The 15974-nt window shown below is 45.7% G+C and overlaps 1 protein-coding gene across 1 annotated transcript in view; it reads left to right on the top strand.

The window, feature by feature from the left end:
• LOC138246924 (vomeronasal type-2 receptor 26-like) overlaps positions 1-15167 on the top strand; it is a 234444-nt gene extending 219277 nt beyond the window's left edge. The window contains exon 4 of the mRNA XM_069201671.1: positions 14248-15167. Within this exon, the coding sequence (XP_069057772.1) occupies positions 14248-15167 (920 nt within the window). The remainder of the gene's footprint in view (positions 1-14247) is intronic.
• The last annotated feature ends 807 nt before the right edge of the window (positions 15168-15974 follow it).

Raw genomic sequence — 15974 nt, forward strand, 5'->3', positions numbered from 1 at the left:
TGGATTTACTATTTTAGAAATGTCACTTTTAGAAAGTGGGCATTTCTCTGCACTTAATGCCATGAGTGCCTTACATGCCTGTCTCTAATCCACCCAGGTCTGTGCTGGTTGACAGCTTCCTTTGGGTATTCCACCCAGACAACCATAAATCAGGGCAATTAGTCACATCTGCATTTGTATGCATACTGAATGGGTCTCCCTGGGCAGGAAGGGTTGAGATGCTCTCTCTTCAAAGGTCAGTGGCCTGCTCTCACACCAAGGACTGACAATTTCCCACAGGGATCCTGGCAGACTGGGCTGAAAGAGGAACTTGTGCACTTCAAAACCACTCTTTGAGGTTCCCCCACTTCAAAGGCATTTTTTGATATGTAAACTGGGTCTCTGACTCCACTAAATGAGACACTTCTGAACCTACTCCTGGACTATGTCAGAGAGACTGCCTGGCTGCCCAAAGGACTCATCTGGACTGCTTTGCTGAAGGACTGCTTTTCTGCTTGTTTCCCTACTGCCTGGTGCTCCTGAATCTGCTGGAAGGACTCTGCCTTCCTGCTAAAGTCCTCTCCAAGGGCTTGGATTAAGTGTGCCTCCTGTTTCTGAATTCGGGGCCAACAAAGACTTCACCCCTTCAGGAAATCCTCAACAGAAATAAATGCACCACCTGCATTGAGGCTAGAAAATCGCCATACCACCAACCGGAACAACGCAGCGGTAAACTCGCAACTGGAAATCGACTCAGCACCTGTCTCACAGCTGAAAGTTTATTGCATCTCCTATCGGATCGATGCAGTGCCTGCTCCTTCCTACCAGCATGTCAAGGATTTTGAACGCATCATCCCCGGGTGTCAAACTATCCCCACATCATATTGAGGAACCAAGGCTGCACTCGAAGCATCACCTTGCTGCATGGAAAGAAACAATGCATCGTCTGTGCTGCTCCAGAAGATCTGATGCAGTGCCTTATTTTTCAATGCATCTCCTTCTATGCGGCCCCTGTGCGTTGTTATTTTTGACGCATCTCAGGTACTGTGTTTTACAAAGATACAGCCACTGACTCTTGAGGAGCAAGACTCTTTTAAGTTTTTAAAAGGTGATATCTCAACTTGTGCATATTCGATTTTTGTCGTTTTGAGCTTATTTTATTCAGATAATTATTATCTATGTTTCTAACCCTGTCGTTTGTGGTGTTTTCATTATGTTACTGTATGAGTTATTGTACAGATACTTTACAAATTGCCTTCTACTTAAGCCTGCCTGCTCTGTGCCAAGCTACCAGAGGGTGAGCAGAGGATAATTTGGGTTGTGTTGTGACTTACCCTGATTAGGACTGTGGCCCCTACTTGGACAGGGTGCATACCTCTGTCAACTAGAGACCCAATTTCTAACAGACGTTATAGTTAGGTTCTAAATTTACTCATAAAAAAACCATAGAAATTCAGAAGATATAGTTGGATTTCTTTCAAGCAACTATAACTGACACCCCAAGGTAACTCTAACTCGCACCCTCGCCAAGCACAGCTTTTTCTTCAAAAAGTTTACTGCCAATGTTTTATGTATAGTTATAAGGACATTATAGAAGTTGTCATGACTGCTGTACAGCCGCGGCAGTCCGACCGCCACCACGAGTCTGGCAGTCTTGAGACCATTGGACTTATAATAAGGCTCCAAGTTCCGTCCCTTCTAGAATTGGTCTTTATTGCTGAACTTTTCCAACAAGCTTTTGAAGGAAAGTACCATCTTGCCTGGCATGTTACCCCCATTTTTCACTGTATATATGTTGTTTTAGTTGTATGTGTCACTGGGACCCTACCAGCCAGGGCCCCAGTGCTCATAAGTGTGCCCTGAATGTGTTACCTGTGTTATGACTAACTGTCTCACTGAGGCTCTGCTATCCAGAACCTCAGTGGTTATGCTCTCTCATTTCTTTCAAATTGTCACTAACAGGCTAGTGACCAATTTTACCAATTTAAATTGGCATACTGGAACACCCTTATAATTCCCTAGTATATGGTACTAAGGTACCCAGGGTATTGGGGTTCCAGGAGATCCCTATGGGCTGCAGCATTTCTTTTGCCACCCATAGGGAGCTCTGACAATTCTTACACAGGCCTGCCACTGCAGTCTGAGTGAAATAACGTCCACGTTATTTCACAGCCATTTACCACTGCACTTAAGTAACTTATAAGTCACCTATATGTCTAACCTTTACCTGGTAAAGGTTAGGTGCAAAGTTACTTAGAGTGTGGGCACCCTGGCACTAGCCAAGGTGCCCCCACATTGTTCAGGGCAAATTCCCCGGACTTTGTGAGTGCGGGGACACCATTACACGCGCGCACTACACAGAGGTCACTACCTATGTGTAGCTTCACAATGGTAACTCCGAATATGGCCATGTAACATGTCTATGATCATGGAATTGCCCCCTCTATGCCATCCTGGCATAGTTGGCACAATCCCATGATCCCACGGGTCTGTAGCTCAGACCCTGGTACTGCCAAACTGCCTTTCCCGGGGTTTCACTGCAGCTGCTGCTGCTGCCAACCCCTCAGACAGGTTTCTGCCCTCCTGGGGTCCAGCCAGGCTTGGCCCAGGATGGCAGAACAAAGGACTTCCTCAGAGAGAGGGTGTTACACCCTCTCCCTTTGGAAAATGGTGTGAAGGCAGGGGGGGAGTAGCCGCCCCCAGCCTCTGGAAATGCTTTCATGGTCACAGATGGTGCCCATTTCTGCATAAGCCAGTCTACACCGGTTCAGGGACCCCTTAGCCCTGCTCTGGCGCGAAACTGGACAAAGGAAAGGGGAGTGACCACTCCCCTGACCTGCACCTCCCCAGGGGAGGTGCCCAGAGCTCCTCCAGTGTGCTCCAGACCTCTGCCATCTTGGAAACAGAGGTGCTGCTGGCACACTGGACTGCTCTGAGTGGCCGGGGCCAGCAGGTGACATCAGAGACTCTTTCTGATAGGCTCCTTCAGGTGTTGCTAGCCTATCTTCTCTCCTAAGTAGCCAAACCCTCTTTTCTGGCTATTTAGGGTCTCTGCTTTGGGGATTTCCTTAGATAACGAATGCAAGAGCTCATCAGAGTTCCTCTGCATCTCTCTCTTCACCTTCTGCCAAGGAATCGACTGCTGACCACGCTGGAAGCCTGCAAAACTGCAACAAAGTAGCGAAGATGACTACTGCAACTCTGTAACGCTGATCCTGCCGCCTTCTCAACTGTTTTCCTGGTGGTGCATGCTGTGGGGGTAGTCTGCCTCCTCTCTGCACTAGAAGCTCCGAAGAAATCTCCTGTGGGTCGATGGAATCTTCCCCCTGCTACCGCAGGCACCAAAGAACTGCATCACCGGTACCCTGGGTCTCTTCTCAGCACGACGAGCGAGGTCCTTTGAATCCAGCAACTCTCTCCAAGTGACTCCCACAGTCCAGTGACTCTTCAGTCCAAGTTTGGTGGAGGTAAGTCCTTGCCTCCCCAAGCCAGACTGCATTGCTGGGAACCGCGACTTTTGCAGCTACTCCGGCCTCTGTGCACTTCTGGTGGAAATTCTTTGTGCACAGCCAAGCCTGGGTCCACGGCACTCTAACCTGCATTGTACGACTTTCTAAGTTGTCCTCCGGCGACATGGGACTCCTTTGTGCGACTTCGTGAGAGCACAGTTTCACTCCTCTATGTAGTACCTGTTCTGGCACTTCTGCGGGTGCTGCCTGCTTCTGAGAGGGCTCCTTGTCTTGCTTGACGACCCCTCTGTCCCCAGACGCAATTGGCGACATCCTGGTCCCTCCTGAGCCACAGCAGCATCCAAAAACACTAACCGCATGACTTGCAGCTAGCAAGGCTTGTTGGCAGTCTTTCTTCAGGAAAACACTTCTGCACAACTTTCCACAGCGTGGGGGATCCATCCTCCAAAGGAGAAGTCTCTACCCCTTGTCGTTCCTGCAGAAACCTCAGCTTCTACTGTCCAGTAGCAGCTTCTTTGCACCCACAGCTGGCATTTCCTGGGCATCTGCCCATCTCCGACTTGCTTGTGACTTTTGGACTTGGTCCCCTTATTCCACAGGTACCCTCGACTGGAAATCCATCGTTATTGCATTGCTGGTTTGTGTCTTTCCTGCAGAATTCCCCTATCACGACTTCTATGTCCTTTGGGGAACTTTAGTGCACTTTGCACTCACTTTTCAGGGTCTTGGGGTGGGCTATTTTTCTAACCCTAACTGTTTTCTTACAGTCCCAGCGACCCTCTACAAGGTCACATTGGTTTGGGGTCCATTCGTGGTTCGCATTCCACTTTTGGAGTATATGGTTTGTGTTGCCCCTATCCCTATGTGTCCCCATTGCATCCTATAGTAACTATACATTGTTTGCACTGTTTTCTAATACTATTACTGCATATTTTGGTATTGTGTACATATATCTTGTGTATATTTGCTATCCTCATACTGAGGGTACTCACTGAGATACTTTTGGCATATTGTCATAAAAATAAAGTACCTTTATTTTTAGTATATCTGTGTATTGTGTTTTCTTATGATATTGTGCATATGACACTTGTGGTACTGTAGGAGCTTCACTCGTCTCCTAGTTCAGCCTAAGCTGCTCTGCTAAGCTACCATTATCTATCAGCCTAAGCTGCTAGACACCCTATACACTAATAAGGGATAACTGGGCCTGGTGCAAGGTATAAGTACCCCTTGGTACACACTACGAGCCAGTCCAGCCTCCTACATTGGTTGTGCAGCGGTGGGATAAGTCCTTTGCAACTACTTACCACTTCTGTCATTGTACTTTTCATAAGAGAAAAATATACAAAACAAGTTCAGTGTATGTACACCTAACCAAAAAGTTTTGCATTTCCTCTTTTCACTCTTTTCTAAGTGCTGAAAAGTACCTCTAAACTTTCGAAAAAGTTCTTAAAAGTTTAAAAAGTTTTTTTCTGTCCTCTCAAAAAGTTCTAAAAAACTTTTTCTCACTTTTTCTGTCACTTAAACACTTTCTAAAAATCTCTGGTACAGGCCAAACTGTTGATCTGTCCAAAATTGCTTATGATCACCTTAGCTGGAAAGGAGCAAGGAGTCTCTGCATAGAAAGAGGTTTATGTGTAGGGAAGAATCCCTCCAGAGAACTATTGGTTAACATGCTTATAGAACAAGATAAGGCCAAGGGTGCCCCATCTGTTGAAAAAGTAGCTAATGGTTCACAATCTGATCCAGGGACTCCCCTAGAAAAAGAGTCAGGAAAGAAACTTCCTAGCCTGCCTATTACTAGACAGCCTAGCATAGTTGGTACTGATATAGAATCACACCAGACTGATAGTGTTGTCTCACATCATAGCAAGAGTAGTCATTCTCACCACAGTAGAAGTTATATTTCTGTTAACCAAGCTGTTAGGATGCCTTCAGTAAGGGATGGGTCTCCTTCTGTCCATTCTCACCATGCGTCTGTTTCAAAGAATGTCCCACCCACCCACCCTGATGACAGATTATTAGAAAGGGAGCTCAATAGATTGAGAGTGGAACAAACCAGACTGAAGCTCAAGAAGCAACAGCTGGATTTGGATAGACAGTCCTTAGAAGTAGAGAAGGAGAGACAGAAATTGGGGTTAGAAACCCATGGTGGCAGCAGCAGTATTCCCAATAGTCATCCTGCAAAAGAGCATGATTCTAGGAATCTGCACAAGATAGTTCCCCCTTATAAGGAGGGGGATGACATTAACAAGTGGTTTGCTGCACTTGAGAGGGCCTGTGTTGTACAGGATGTCCCTCAAAGGCAGTGGGCTGCTATCCTATGGCTATCATTTAGTGGAAAATGTAGGGATAGGCTCCTTACTGTAAAAGAAAGTGAAGCCAATGATTTCAAAATTCTTAAGAATGCACTCCTGGATGGTTATGGCTTAACCACTGAACAGTACAGGATGAAGTTCAGAGAGACCAAAAAGGAGTCTTCACAAGACTGGGTTGATTTCATTGACCATTCAGTGAAGGCCTTGGAGGGGTGGTTACATGGCAGTAAAGTTACTGATTATGAAAGCCTGTATAACTTGATCCTGAGAGAGCATATTCTTAATAATTGTGTGTCTGATTTGTTGCACCAGTACTTGGTGGACTCTGATCTGACCTCTCCCCAAGAATTGGGAAAGAAGGCAGACAAATGGGTCAGAACAAGGGTGAACAGAAAAGTTCATACAGGGGGTGACAAAGATGGCAATAAGAAGAAGGATGGTAAGTCTTCTGACAAGGGTGGGGACAAATCTAAAAATGAGTCTTCATCAGGCCCACAAAAACACTCTGGTGGGGGTTGTGGGTCCAAATCCTCTTCAAATCAAAACAAAGAAAATAAACCATGGTGCTATTTATGTAAAATAAAAGGCCATTGGACAACAGATCCCAGTTGTCCAAAGAAAAGCACCAAGGCTCCTACCACTACAACACCTACTGCTACACCTAGTGTCCCTACTAATAGCAGTGGTGGTGGGAGCAAACCTACTAATAGCCAATCTAACGGAGTAGCTGGGCTCACTTTTGGTAACTTAGTTGGGGTTGGTCTGATTAGGGAGACCACAGAGGCTGTGTTAGTCTCTGAGGGGGCTATTGATTTAGCCACCTTAGTTTCTTGTCCCCTTAACATGGATAAGTACAAGCAACTACCCCTAATAAATGGTGTTGAGGTTCAGGCCTACAGGGACACTGGTGCCAGTGTTACAATGGTAATAGAGAAACTGGTCCACCCTGAACAACACCTACTTGGTCACCAGTACCAAGTAACCGATGCTCATAACAACACCCTTAGCCACCCCATGGCTGTTGTGAATCTCAACTGGGGGGGGGGTTACTGGCCCAAAGAAAGTTTGACTTGCCTCAGATTTACCTGTAGACTGTCTATTAGGGAATGATTTAGAGACATCAGCTTGGGCAGAAGTGGAGTTGGAGGCTCATACAGCAATGCTGGGCATTCCAGGGCATATTTTTGCTTTGACAAGGGCTCAGGCCAAAAAGCAAAAAGGACAGGGTGACTTGGATCCTGGAACAATGGACCAAGTGCTCCCTAAAGCTAGGACTAGTAGAAGTAAAGCACTACCTACTATCTCTCCCTCTACAGTGGATTCTACTTCTGAGGAAGAAGAATTTCCACCCTGTGCAGAACCTACACCAGAGGAGCTGGAAGCAGACACTGCTGAGCTTTTGGGTGAAGGGGGGCCTGCCAGAGAGGAGCTGAGTGTGGCACAGCAGTCCTGTCCCACACTAGAGGGTCTAAGACAGCAAGCTGTCAAACAAGCAAATGGGGATGTCAGTGACTCTCACAGAGTTTATTGGGAGGACAACCTCTTGTACACTGAAGCAAGGGATCCAAAACCTGGAGCTGCCAGGAGATTGGTGATTCCTCAGGAGTACAGAAAGTTCCTCCTAACTCTTGCTCACGACATTCCCTTAGCTGGACATTTGGGGCAAATGAAAACTTGGGACAGGCTTGTTCCCCTGTTTCATTGGCCTAGAATGTCTGAGGACACAAAAGAATTTTGTAAGTCCTGTGAAACCTGTCAAGCCAGTGGCAAGACAGGTGGCACCCCAAAGGCACCCCTTATTCCACTGCCTGTGGTTGGGGTTCCCTTTGAAAGGGTAGGGGTTGACATAGTTGGCCCCCTTGACCCTCCTACTGCTTCAGGCAATAGGTTTATCTTGGTGGTAGTGGACCATGCCACCAGATATCCTGAAGCAATTTCTCTAAGGACCACTACAGCACCTGCAGTGGCAAAGGCCCTCCTGGGAATATTTTCCAGGGTGGGCTTCCCAAAAGAGGTGGTATCAAACAGGGGAAGCAATTTCATGCCTGCTTACTTAAAGGCCATGTGGAAAGAGTGTGGTGTGACATACAAGTTCACTACACCCTATCATCCACAAACAAATGGACTGGTGGAGAGATTTAACAAAACTCTCAAAGGCATGATTATGGGACTCCCTGAAAAACTCCGCAGGAGATGGGATATCCTTTTACCATGCCTCCTTTTTGCTTACAGGGAGGTTCCCCAGAAAGGAGTGGGCTTCAGCCCCTTTGAACTTCTTTTTGGACACCCTGTGAGAGGTCCCCTAACACTTGTTAAGGAGGGTTGGGAACAACCTTTAAAAGCTCCAAAGCAAGACATAGTGGACTATGTACTTGGCCTCAGATCAAGGATGGCTGAGTACATGAAAAAGGCCAGTAAAAACCTTCAGGCCAGCCAAGAGCTCCAAAAGCAATGGCATGACCAGAAGGCTGTTTTGGTTCAGTACCAACCAGGGCAGAAAGTGTGGGTCTTGGAGCCTGTGGCCCCAAGAGCACTCCAAGATAAATGGAGTGGACTCCACACAATTGTTGAGAAAAAGGGTGAAGTCACCTACTTAGTTGACTTAGGCACTGCCAGGAGTCCCCTTAGGGTGCTCCATGTCAATCGCCTAAAACCCTACTATGACAGGGCTGATCTCACCCTGCTCATGGCAACTGATGAGGGACAGGAAGAAGAGAGTGACCCTCTCCCTGATCTCTTCTCTTCCACAGAACAAGATGCTCTGGTGGAAGGTGTAGTTTTGGCACATTGTCTTACTGCTGAGCAGAAAGACCACTGCATAAATCTCCTGGGTCAGTTTTCTGAACTCTTCTCTACTGTGCCAGGTACCACTTCTTGGTGTGAGCACACTATAGATACTGGAGACAGCTTGCCTGTCAAAAGTAAAATCTATAGGCAGCCTGACCATGTCAGAGACTGCATAAAGCAAGAGGTGCAGAAAATGTTAGAACTGGGAGTGGTTGAGCACTCTGAAAGTCCATGGGCTTCTCCTGTGGTACTTGTACCAAAACCTCATTCCAAGGATGGAAAGAAGGAAATGCGGTTTTGTGTAGACTACAGAGGTCTCAACCAGGTAACCAAAACTGATGCTCACCCTATACCCAGGGCAGATGAGCTCATACAGTAGATACACTGGCATCTGCCAAGTATCTAAGCACTTTTGACTTGACTGCAGGGTATCGGCAGATCAAATTATCAGAAGATGCAAAAGCAAAAACTGCATTTTCAACCATTGGAGGCCATTACCAATTCACAGTAATGCCTTTTGGATTGAAAAATGCACCTGCCACTTTTCAGAGGTTGGTGAACACAGTCCTGCAAGGGCTGGAAGCTTTTAGTGCAGCATATTTGGACGATATAGCTGTCTTTAGCTCCAGCTGGGATGATCACCTGGTCCACCTATGGAAAGTTTTAGAGGCCCTGCAAAAGGCAGGCCTCACTATCAAGGCTTCAAAGTGCCAGATAGGGCAGGGAAAGGTGGTTTATCTGGGACACCTTGTTGGTGGGGAACAGATTGCACCACTTCAGAGGAAAATCCAAACTATTATAGATTGGGTTCCCCCTACTACTCAGACTCAGGTGAGAGCCTTCCTAGGCCTCACTGGGTATTACAGGAGGTTCATTAAGAACTATGGCTCCATTGCAGCCCCTCTTAATGACCTCACATCCAAGAAAATGCCTAAAAAGGTATTATGGACAGCAAACTGTCAGAAAGCTTTTGAGGAGCTGAAGCAGGCCATGTGCTCTGCACCTGTCCTGAAAAGCCCTTGTTACTCTAAAAAATTCTATGTCCAAACTGATGCATCTGAATTAGGAGTAGGGGCAGTCCTATCACAACTTAATTCTGAGGGCCAGGATCAACCTGTTGCTTTTATTAGTAGGAGGTTGACCCCTAGAGAAAAGTGTTGGTCTGCCATAGAGAGGGAGGCCTTTGCTGTGGTCTGGGCACTGAAGAAGTTGAGGCCATACCTGTTTGGCACTCACTTCATTGTTCAGACAGACCACAAACCTCTACTTTGGCTAAAACAAATGAAAGGTGAAAATCCTAAATTGTTGAGGTGGTCCATATCCCTACAGGGAATGGACTATACAGTGGAACATAGACCTGGGAGTAGCCACTCCAATGCAGATGGACTCTCCAGATATTTCCACTTAGACAATGAAGACCCATCCGGGAATGACTAGTCTTATTGTCCTTCGTTTGGGGGGGGGGTTGTGTAGGAAAGTACCATCTTGCCTGGCATGTTACCCCCATTTTTCACTGTATATATGTTGTTTTAGTTGTATGTGTCACTGGGACCCTGCCAGCCAGGGCCCCAGTGCTCATAAGTGTGCCCTGAATGTGTTACCTGTGTTATGACTAACTGTCTCACTGAGGCTCTGCTATCCAGAACCTCAGTGGTTATGCTCTCTCATTTCTTTCAAATTGTCACTAACAGGCTAGTGACCAATTTTACCAATTTACATTGGCATACTGGAACACCCTTATAATTCCCAAGTATATGATACTAAGGTACCCAGGGTATTGGGGTTCCAGGAGATCCCTATGGGCTGCAGCATTTCTTTTGCCACCCATAGGGAGCTCTGACAATTCTTACACAGGCCTGCCACTGCAGCCTGAGTGAAATAACGTCCATGTTATTTCACAGCCATTTACCACTGCACTTAAGTAACTTATAAGTCACCTATATGTCTAACCTTTACCTGGTAAAGGTTAGGTGCAAAGTTACTTAGCGTGTGGGCACCCTGGCACTAGCCAAGGTGCCCCCACATTGTTCAGGGCAAATTCCCCGGACTTTGTGAGTGCGGGGACACCATTACACGCGTGCACTACACATAGTTCAATACCTATGTGTAGCTTCACAATGGTAACTCCGAATATGGCCATGTAACATGTATATGATCATGGAATTGCCCCCTCTATGCCATCCTGGCATAGTTGGCACAATCCCATGATCCCACGGGCCTGTAGTTCAGACCCTGGTACTGCCAAACTGCCTTTCCCGGGGTTTCACTGCAGCTGCTGCTGCTGCCAACCCCTCAGACAGGTTTCTGCCCTTCTGGGGTCCAGCCAGGCTTGGCCCAGGATGGCAGAACAAAGGACTTCCTCAGAGAGAGGGTGTTACACCCTCTCCCTTTGGAAAATGGTGTGAAGGCAGGGGAGGAGTAGCCGCCCCCAGCCTCTGGAAATGCTTTCATGGGCACAGATGGTGCCCATTTCTGCCTAAGCCAGTCTACACCGGTTCAGGGACCCCTTAGCCCTGCTCTGGCGCGAAACTGGACAAAGGAAAGGGGAGTGACCACTCCCCTGACCTGCACCTCCCCTGGGAGGTGTCCAGAGCTCCTCCAGTGTGCTCCAGACCTCTGCCATCTTGTAAACAGAGGTGCTGCTGGCACACTGGACTGCTCTGAGTGGCCAGGGCCAGCAGGTGACATCAGAGACTCCTTCTGATAGGCTCCTTCAGGTGTTGCTAGCCTATCTTCTCTCCTAAGTAGCCAAACCCTCTTTTCTGGCTATTTAGGGTCTCTGCTTTGGGGATTTCCTTAGATAACGAATGCAAGAGCTCATCAGAGTTCCTCTGCATCTCTCTCTTCACCTTCTGCCAAGGAATCGACTGCTGACCGCGCTGGAAGCCTGCAAAACTGCAACAAAGTAGCGAAGATGACTACTGCAACTCTGTAACGCTGATCCTGCCGCCTTCTCGACTGTTTTCCTGGTGGTGCATGCTGTGGGGGTAGTCTGCCTCCTCTCTGCACTAGAAGCTCAGAAGAAATCTCCCGTGGGTCGACGGAATCTTCCCCCTGCTACCGCAGGCACCAAAGAACTGCATCACCGGTACCCTGGGTCTCCTCTCAGCACGATGAGCGAGGTCCCTTGAATCCAGCAACTCTGTCCAAGTGACTCCCACAGTCCAGTGACTCTTCAGTCCAGGTTTGGTGGAGGTAAGTCCTTGCCTCCCCATGCCAGACTGCATTGCTGGGAACCAGCTACTCCGGCCTCTGTGCACTTCCGGCGGAAATTCTTTGTGCACAGCCAAGCCTGGGTCCACGGCACTTTAACCTGCATTGCACGACTTTCTAAGTTGTCCTCCGGCGACGTGGGACTCCTTTGTGCGACTTCGGGAGAGCACTGTTTCACTCCTCTTTGTAGTGCTTGTTCCAGCACTTCTGCGGGTGCTGCCTGCTTCTGAGAGGGCTCCTTGTCTTTCTCGATGCCCCCTCTGTCCCCAGACGCAATTGGCGACATCCTGGTCCCTCCTGGGCCACAGCAGCATCCAAAAACGCTAACCGCATGACTTGCAGCTAGCAAGGCTTGTTGGCAGTCTTTCTTCAGGAAAACACTTCTGCACGACTCTCCACTGCGTGGGGGATCCATCCTCCAAAGGGGAAGTCTCTAGCCCTTGTCGTTCCTGCAGAAACCTCAGCTTATACTGTCCAGTAGCAGCTTCTTTGCACCCAGAGCTGGCATTTCCTGGGCATCTGCCCATCTCCGACTTGCTTGTGACTTTTGGACTTGGTCCCCTTGTTCTACAGGTACCCTCAACTGGAAATCCATCATTGTTGCATTGCTGGTTTGTGTCTTTCCTGCAGAATTCCCCTATCACGACTTCTATGTCCTTTGGGGAACTTTAGTGCACTTTGCACTTACTTTTCAGGGTCTTGGGGTGGGCTATTTTTCTAACCCTAACTGTTTTCTTACAGTCCCAGCGACCCTCTACAAGGTCACATAGGTTTGGGGTCCATTCGTGGTTCGCATTCCACTTTTGGGGTATATGGTTTGTGTTGCCCCTATCCCTATGTGTCCCCATTGCATCCTATTGTAACTATACATTGTTTGCACTGTTTTCTAATACTATTACTGCATATTTTGGTATTGTGTACATATATCTTGTGTATATTTGCTATCCTCATACTGAGGGTACTCACTGAGATACTTTTGGCATATTGTCATAAAAATAAAGTACCTTTATTTTTAGTATATCTGTGTATTGTGTTTTCTTATGATATTGTGCATATGACACTTGTGGTACTGTAGGAGCTTCACTCGTCTCCTAGTTCAGCCTAAGCTGCTCTGCTAAGCTACCATTATCTATCAGCCTAAGCTGCTAGACACCCTATACACTAATAAGGGATAACTGGGCCTGGTGCAAGGTGTAAGTACCCCTTGGTACACACTACGAGCCAGTTCAGCCTCCTACAGCTTTCACTTCATGAGGGCAGAGTTTTGGGCGAGCGCCTGTTGTCTAACTCATTCATCCTTTATCCTAGTTTTTCATCACTCCTGGCAAATTAGAGTTATTGCCCTGATTCGGTCATGTTCTGGGCTCTTTAGGTCTTGCACTTAGAAGGAGGCTATGGCGAGAATTCCCAAAGAGAGAGACTGGGTAGAAATCAGGATTGAATCAGGCTTAGCAGCACTACTTCTTTAAGTGATTTTAGTTTTTGTGTATTTTAGCTGAGATTTTCATTGAACCAAAGCGTTGAGAGATATACCATTGTGTTATGTTCTTTTTCTTGTCTGTTTGTGGATTCTTTCTGGATACCACATAATCTGCAGCATTCCCAAAATTTGCTTCTTGCTGAAGTGGATAAAAATAATGCTACCAGAGAATGTGCTACATAATATTGCTGCATTATTTTGATAAACTTGCTGCATAATTTGGTTGTCCATTGATGCAAAATCCTAGTTGGGATCATAATAGTCATGCTCAGTATTAAGGTTTGGGGCCTGTGAATATGCTGATAAAACACATATTGAAATTAGGCCTGTGCCAAATTTCAATTACACTGGAGTAAATAGAGTAAATTTGGTAATTCTGCTTTACTCTTTGAGACAGAACTAAGGATAATAGCATGATTACTCTTGCTTGTGTAATTACGGGTACATTTAGGGGAAAAATCCTGCAGTGAGAGAACATATAGCGAGTGCAAGCTGTCATTCATACTCGTTATTCTTTTTCTGCTGCATTTAGTGCTTTTTCTCAGTGCAAAATGCATCCTTGCATCTGGTGCACGAAAGAAAGAAAACAGTAATCAATGCCAGATATAAGATGGAGGAAAATCCTACCTCAAGAGCAGATTTAGCAAGTTTGAGCTCCCTATTCATGTTCTGCTGCATTTAGTGCTTTTTGTTAAGTTTAAATACATCCTTACGTCCATTTTGTATGTGAGGGGCATTTTTGCACTACAAATAGCTCTAATTGCAGAATTACTGTTCTCATGTAATTCTTGGTAATCTTGCAGATTTTTTAGGTAATTCTACTTGATTACACAACATAGAACAGCACACGTTATGCCAATAACAGAAAGTCTGCTTTCTGAACCCATGAATTTCTTTATTTCTTTTTGCCTGTCATTGTGATATATATATAATGCAGTTCTGTCTTTCATTTTTTTATCTATCACAGATCTAAGGTTTCAATGTTTCTTTGTCTTATTAGATTCTACAGACTGCATGAAGTGCCCTGATGATCACTGGTCCAGTGACTTAAGAGACAAATGTATAGCAAAATCTATTGACTTTCTGTCCTTTGAGGAGCCTCTGGGATTAATCCTAGTTTTAATGTCTATTTTCTTCTTCCTAAATGCTTCCTGTGTCTTTGGGGTTTTCTTTTGGTACCGGGACACTCCAGTGGTGAAAGCTAACAATCGTGGCATCAGTTACCTTCTGCTTGTATCTCTTATGCTTTGTTTTCTTTGTGCCTTAAATTTCATTGGCCGGCCAATGGAAGTTACCTGTATGTTGAGACAGATCATCTTTGGAGTCATCTTCTCCCTGTGTGTTTCATGTGTGCTTGCTAAAACTATTACAGTTGTCATTATCTTCAGAGCCACAAAGCCCAACAGCAATCTCAAGAAGTTCTTAGGTCCAAAGGTAGCCTACAACCTGGTTCTGACCTGCACTTCAATTCAAGTGACCATTGGGATTGCTTGGCTGGCAATATCCCCTTCGTTCCCAGAACACAGTACAGGCCCTGCCATGAAAGAGATAGTACTTGGATGCAATGAGGGCTCCATCATCTGGTTCTACAGCATGTTGGCCTTTATGGGACTTTTGGCCAACGTGAGCTTCATTGTTTCCTTCCTAGCCAGGAACTTACCTGACAGCTTCAACGAGACTAAGTTCATCACTTTCAGCATGCTTGTGTTTGTCAGTGTCTGGCTAACATTTATTCCTGCATATCTGAGCACAAAGGGAAAGTATCTAGTTGCTGTTGAAATTTTTGCTATTTTGTCCTCAAGTGCGGGTCTCCTCTTTTGTATATTTGCCCCCAAAGTGTTCATAATATTTTGGAGGCCAGAGAGAAACTCGCGGGAATATTTAACTTCAAAAACAAAGGTAGCTACAAAAGTTAAATAAAATGCTAACAACTGTTCGTGTGCACCTGTTTGTTTTCTAGTGAGTGAGGAATGTTTAGTACTTAGGTTGTGACTATGAAACTGCACAGGTGTTTTGACAAAATATAAGAGAAAAAGTATTGTGTTGACAAAATATTGTGTCAAGAATATTGAGAGCAAAAATATTGTGAAGGTATGTTTCTATAGGTAACCAATGTTTTACTTTATATAACTCTACATGTATGTACCATAGTGATATATATATATTCAGAATCTGAAATAATCCACAAGCTACACGGTATTTAGCTGTGAATAGGTTTATATTTACACAGAGTCCCGATTTATAGAATTTTGGTCCATAACCTGTTATTCTTATTCTCTGCCCTCTTTGTTAAGAGTTACATATCTGACATTTGAAACAAGCTACGAGATAGTGTCAAACCTTATGTGAAATGGCTGAACGGAGAAAAATGTGGGAACAAGCAGCAGCCGAGCTGTTTGACAACTCGAAAACCAGCAGTGGACCCATGGGGGTTCAGATACAAACTACCTCCAATATTATACAGCAACTAGAAAAAGCACGTATTTCTGAACTTAAAAAATGGTGGGAAATGACCTCATTAACTAAATACATTGAAAGTGGTAGAGTACCTAGAGGTCTACGTATTTTAATCTTACCCACCTTAGGAGACATGGACTCTGATCTATTGGAGGAATGGAGAATGCAAACAGCAGACTGCTCAACCAAACTTATGAGAACCTTAATCACTCAAGCCAAGAGACGCATGGAGGAACAAATTATTAAAATTGAACAACTTACAAAAGAATT

The sequence above is a fragment of the Pleurodeles waltl genome, chromosome 7, assembly GCF_031143425.1.
Source record: "Pleurodeles waltl isolate 20211129_DDA chromosome 7, aPleWal1.hap1.20221129, whole genome shotgun sequence".
In the NCBI taxonomy this organism is placed as follows: Eukaryota; Metazoa; Chordata; class Amphibia; order Caudata; family Salamandridae; genus Pleurodeles; species Pleurodeles waltl.